Below are 5,896 nucleotides of genomic sequence, written 5' to 3'. Positions count from 1 at the left end.
ATCTTTTGACCTTACATTATAAACGAAAATGCCTGATCTAAAGAACCTGAAACTTATCACCTAACTGACAAATCACTAACCTATACTAATTCCTAAAGAGACAAATAACTAAACCTACACTAATGGTAGAAAGACCTCGACCAAGAGAACACCATCGACTTCAGGTATGTAATGCCTCCCTACATTACACACCTGCACTCATCACTTGGTGACTGTCAGTCGTGGCACAACCTAATGTAGGGGATATCAATTTATGAAAGAGAACCAGACGAGTCAGGAACATTTCCATATACGTCAGCTGTCGGCCCTTATTAGTAACTTCAGGAACATGGTATAATGTTTTTACACAGTATGTACAAAAAGTGAAGAACCTCGCCCAACAGACCACCACCGACTGCACCCGATACCTTTCTATATTGTACACTTGCACACATCAGGTGGTGACTCAGTCGAGGAACGGGGTTTAATTTAGGGGACATCAATATTAGAAATAGGTCAGTGGGAAGAGGAACTACTTCAAATACGTCAACTGTCAACCCTAGTTAATAGTACAATATATACATATTTACACTTGATAAAAACCATAACTATACAGTAAAAAAGTCACATCACTCTGATCAGTCCGGTTTCTCTCAAGAAAGCCATCAATTTATCAATCATAACAATGAAAGAGTTAGAGAAAGAACAGAGAAATTAGTTGGAGAAGAACAGGGAGGCTTTAGGAAGGGAAGAGATTGTGTAGATCAGATATTCATTCTTAGATCTTTAGTGGAAAAGTTTCTAGAGAAGGGAAAGAAGTTGTATGCGGCTTTCATGGTTTTGGAGAAAGCATATGACAGGGTGGATAGACAAGGATTGTGGAAAGTTTTAAGAATATATGGAGTAGATTGGAAATTGTTGAATGCTGTGAAAAGTATGTACGATGGTGCGAAGGCTGCAGTGCGTGTGGATGGTGAACTAAGTGAATTTTTCTCTTTGAAAGTTGGTTTGAAACAGGGATGTGTCATGTCTCCATGGTTGTTCAATCTGTACATGGATGGGGTAATAAAAGAGGTACAAGGTAGGTCAGTGGATGTTGGAGTGGCCCTGGTGAGAGAGGATAGTGTTTGGAAACTCCCTGTACTGTTGTTTGCAGATGATACTGTGTTGTTGAGTGAAGACGAAGGGGAGCTGCAAGGCTTGGTGGATGAGTTTGAGAGAGTGTGTAAGAAACGGAACCTAAAGGTGAATGTAGGGAAGAGTAAAGTGATGGTCTTTGAGAGAGGTGAAGTTAGTGAATGTACAGCGAGATTAGATGGTGAGGAATTGGAAAATGTGAGTACGTTTAAGTATTTGGGAAGTGTGATGAGTAAGGATGGAGGTTTGGAGGGTGAAGTGCTTGAAAGGGTACAGCAGGGAAGAAAGGTTGCTGGTTCCTTGAAAGCAGTGATAAGAAACAGGGAAGTGAGCATGGAAGTGAAAAAGTTACTACATGACAGTATTGTGATACCAACTCTAACGTACGGAAGTGAAGCTTGGACATTGTTGGAAGGACACAAGTCAAGAGTGAGAGCAGTGGAAATGAGTTATTTAAGAGGAGCCTGTGGAGTCACGTGGAGAGACAGGCTGACGAATGAGGATATAAAGGAGCGTTGTGGTGTGGATGTGGATGTGATAGGAAGCGTTATGAGGAACACACTGAGGTGGTTTGGCCATATGGAGAGGATGGAGGATGAAAGACTGACGAAGAGAGTGTATGTGAGTGAGGTGGAGGGGGGAAGAGGGAGGGAGAGGCCGAGGATGAGATGGAGGGATGGGGTGGAGAGGTATATGAGAGAGGGGTGTGTGAGTTGGGAGCAGGGCAGTGAAATGGCGGGGGACAGGGCGACTTGGAGGCGATTTGTTTGTGGCCACCCCAAACGGGATTGAGGCGTCTGGCAATAGATAGATAGATAGATAGAACAATGTCCCCATCACCCAGGATGGTGGAAAGGGTGAAGGGGACGTCTACTGCGCCGCAGTAATTTATAAGTGAAGCACGTTCACGAATAAATCGCCGACAGTGCAGGATGATATGACTGATAGATAACACCGCATTGCAGATGTCACAGTGCGGTGGAAAGCGTCTTTCCATATATGGTTTCATGTGAATTAAAAGGGTGGCATTGAGCCGTATTCTCGCCAATACTTCGTTCGTTCGTTCGAAGATTTCCTGCACATATAGTGCAGGCCGGGCCATACATTAGCCCGGTCAGTGGGGTATGGGCTGGTTAAAATATAGTAAGTGGGGAGGACAGGACCTGGGGATTGCCCAGCACACACGTTCTGTCTCCTGGCAGGCTTTGTGGTAGTGATGTAAGACTCGCGAGTCAATCGTTCAAATCGAACGATTCCTTTCACTGAATCGGGTGTATCGAGTCATTGTTTTCATTTACTCGTTCACTTAGTATTAGTTTATATTCTAACATTATATTTCGGTTGAGACTCGAGAGTGGTATGTGCACTGCTCATATCACTGCCTGGTATGAGGACACACCAGTGACACCACCACTCATACCACACCATCACTGGCTGTTCACTGACCAAGTGACCAGACCTTCAGCTCGTGGCAGGCTGCGGGTTTCAGCCTCGAGTTATGGACACGAGTGTCACGACTCACGAGTCACGAGTGACTTATAACTTTAGAACTCGACTGACTCAGGCCGCTCCGGGCAAATGTGGCGGGGCCCGACCCGGCTCACCACTCACGAGTTTGAAATACCCGGTCGCGGTATAAGTATTGCTCAGTGTTCACACCACTGCTTGGTATGAACAGTAGTGTGAGCACACATTACCACTCATAGCACAGGACCACTTGCAGGCAGCGTGTTCCAGCCTCGATTATTGAGTGTGAACAAGATATCGTAGAACTCGAATTACATGACTCAGGCCACCCCGGACAGATGCGATGGGGCCCGGCCAAGGCCCGGCTCACCGAGTCACTGGTGACTCACGAATTGGGAAGGATTTTAAATAACAGGTCGCTGTGTTTTTCATATCTGTTTTATTCTACCTATAAAATAATAAATTATTAAGCAATCTAATTGTTTTTCTTTATCGTACTAATAATTTAAAGCTATTTACATCACCTCAGAATGGCTTAACGCTTTTCAACGTTTTTTTAATGCAATCCTCTCAGTGCCTCAGTTATCTGCGTCCCCTCGCAGTGCTTGGGATGAGATGTAGAGCTGAATATTGAACAAGGCAGGAGGAGAAAAAGTCAGCTCAAAGAATAATGAATAGTTCAAGGAGAAAAAGTTCTGTTTGGATGCATTTTACTGTCGAAAACCAAACACATGCCCGATGCCAGCTATGCAAGTTGGTATTATCTTTCCGGGGGGGAAGCACGTCAAACATCAGAAGACATTTAAAAAGCAAACGCCCAACAGTACACCTACAAGAGGACAGGCAAGACTTTCAGAATCATACTAGTACTCCAGTTGCACAAACAACTTCAGCAATGACATCTCTTGCTTCGAACAGCACACCTGCAACAACCACCACCAGCAACAGTACAAACACAACATCAGGACAAGAACAACCACCGATAAAAAGGCAGCAGCAAACTTGTATGGGAGGATTTGTGTCAAGGCCCATGATGCCCTTACAGCAGAGCAAGATAGACCAGTCCTTGGTTACAATGATTGCTACAGACTTCCAGCCATTTTCGATTGTGGATGACAGAGGTTTTAGGGAGTACACAAAAGCTCTTAATCCCTCCTATGTACTTCCTAGCAGACCCACAATATCCCAGCAAATGATACCTCACTTATTCAATAAAGTGAAAACTGACCTTCTCGAGAAAATCAAGGCTGCTCCCGCTGTATGCTTAACAACTGACTGCTGGACGTCCAACACAACAACTGGCTACATGTCTGTAACTTGCCATTATGTAAATGACTTTAAGCTTGAATCAAATTTAATGGACTGCTTCGAGGTCAATGAACACCACACAGCTGAAAATCTGGCTAAAGATATGAAATCAATAGCCACTGAATGGGGTATCAGTGGCAAAATTGTGGCCTGTGTCACTGACAGTGCAGCTAATATAAAGAAGGCGGTTAGTGATGTACTACACTGGAATCACCTGAGGTGTTTTGCTCATATTTTAATTCTGATCGTAAGATATGGAATCCAACAAAAGCAGATTGAGGAGATCATACAGAAAGTAAAAGGCATTACAGAATACACGCGAAGAAGCACTGTAGCCTCTGCTAAGCTTCGAGAGGTACAGCTGCAAATGGGACAGCCTCAACTGCGACTGAAACAAGACATAGCTACGCGTTGGAATTCCACTTATTACATGTTGAGGCGCATCATTGAAGTCAAGGAACCTCTCATCTCCACACTGGCCATAGTAAATCCCCAGCTCCCGGCACTATCTCTGGAAGAGTGGGAAATTATTAATGAAGCATGTGAGGTCCTTCAGCCCTTTGAGGAAGTGACTGTGGAGCTGAGCTCAGAAAGGTATGTACAAATTACTATATGCACTTAATTTATTCATCATGTGATTCATATTAATATAGCACGGAGTTGATGTTGATCCCCAAGTGGTCTGGCCGAACCACCCCCTCCACCACAAGAGTGGGATCGCACCCACGATCAGACTTGTCCTGAGAGGACCAAAAAGGGGAGGAAATAACATGTGCACTACGGGCTTGCCACCCCTCTTATGCCGTGGGTTTTATGCACATGTCAACAGCTATTGCTACATCTACTACTTCTGCTAGAAAACGCAAAAAGATGTTAGACAGAGAGTAGGAAGAAAAAGTGATAAAGAAGATTAAAGAGCGAATAATCTAGTCAAGGGGAGAGAGAGAGTGGGAGGGGATAGTCAGTTAATAAAGGATGATTGCATAAGTATACAATTTTGCAATAAGAGAATAAAACTGTATAGTAAACAATATAATTTTACATAATTATAGTAGCCTACATGTCTTCCTATTTCAGGTTTGTGACAGGCTCTAAAGCCATCCTGATGGCACGAGGGCTCCAGAGGGCTACTGCACACTGGCAGAGAAATTCGTCCACCCACCAACCAGTCCGTGAGATGACTAACTTCCTTATGACGGAATTGCATAAACGATTTGGGGGAACTGAGCAGGTGAACGTCCTAGCAGAGGCTGCACTCTTGGATCCAAGGTTCAAGAAACATGCATTCATTCATGAGAAACATGCAAAGAATGCCGTGACGAGGGTAGTAGACAAAGTTGCAGCTGCATCAAGGGTAGCAAGACCACCGCCAATAGCAACACCCAGCACAGAGGAGGGGGAAGATGAACCACCCTCCATTCCTCCTACTGATACAGTTCCTCTTGTCTGGGCAGATTTTGAGGAGCGAGTCACCAGCCTGAGGCCAGGGACCCAAAATCCCATAACTGAGGCAACGTTGGAGGTTAAAGGATTCCTTTCTGAGCAGCTCATACCCCGAACAGCCGACCCCTTGGAATGGTGATCTCGTGCCCTAGTTTTTAAGAACACTTGTGCAGTTATGAAGACTAGGCTCTGCGTTGTTGCTAATTCAGTGCCATCAGAGCGCATCTTTTCAAAGACAGGACAAATCATAACTGATAGGAGAAACAGACTTAGCCCTGGAAAGGTCCGTGAACTTGTTTTTTTAAATGCTAATTTGTAAAGAGAGTATATTATGAAATGTATGGAGAGTGAAAGATTGAGAGTGAGGTGTGAGGGATTAGTGGTAGGGGGAGACCAAGAATGAGGTGGAGGGATGGAGTGAGGAGGAATATGAGGGCGAGTGGGTTTGAGTGGGAGGAAGGTCATGTTTGGCGGAAGAAAGGTTTGTTTGGAGACGATTCAGTCTTGGTAACCCCATCGAGAATAATGGCGTTGGCCAATAGATAGAAAGATAGAATTTAAA

The 5,896-nt window shown here is 44.5% G+C and overlaps 1 protein-coding gene across 1 annotated transcript; it reads left to right on the top strand.

The window, feature by feature from the left end:
- The first annotated feature begins 3,478 nt into the window (after positions 1 to 3,478).
- LOC145396154 (E3 SUMO-protein ligase ZBED1-like) lies at positions 3,479 to 5,473 on the top strand. The gene is made up of 2 exons (XM_080269597.1): positions 3,479 to 4,485; positions 4,969 to 5,473. Exons 1-2 carry the CDS (start codon positions 3,479 to 3,481, stop codon positions 5,471 to 5,473), a joined length of 1,512 nt encoding a protein of 503 aa, XP_080125723.1.
- The last annotated feature ends 423 nt before the right edge of the window (positions 5,474 to 5,896 follow it).

This window comes from Coenobita brevimanus, chromosome 35 (genome assembly GCF_032717465.1).
Source record: "Coenobita brevimanus isolate Jiangsu-jjx chromosome 35, ASM3271746v2, whole genome shotgun sequence".
Taxonomy (NCBI): Eukaryota; Metazoa; Arthropoda; class Malacostraca; order Decapoda; family Coenobitidae; genus Coenobita; species Coenobita brevimanus.
The sequence above is the reverse complement of the archived record's forward strand: the minus strand, read 5'-3'. Positions and strand labels throughout refer to the sequence as shown.

What these genes read in the sequence shown, in the direction of transcription:
- LOC145396154 (XM_080269597.1), top strand. Translation starts at nt 3,479, where the DNA reads ATGACATCTCTTGCTTCGAACAGCACACCTGCAACAACCACCACCAGC. An exon ending in GTGGAGCTGAGCTCAGAAAG is followed by an intron (nt 4,486 to 4,968) that starts GTATGTACAAAT and finishes TTCCTATTTCAG; the next exon opens with GTTTGTGACAGGCTCTAAAG.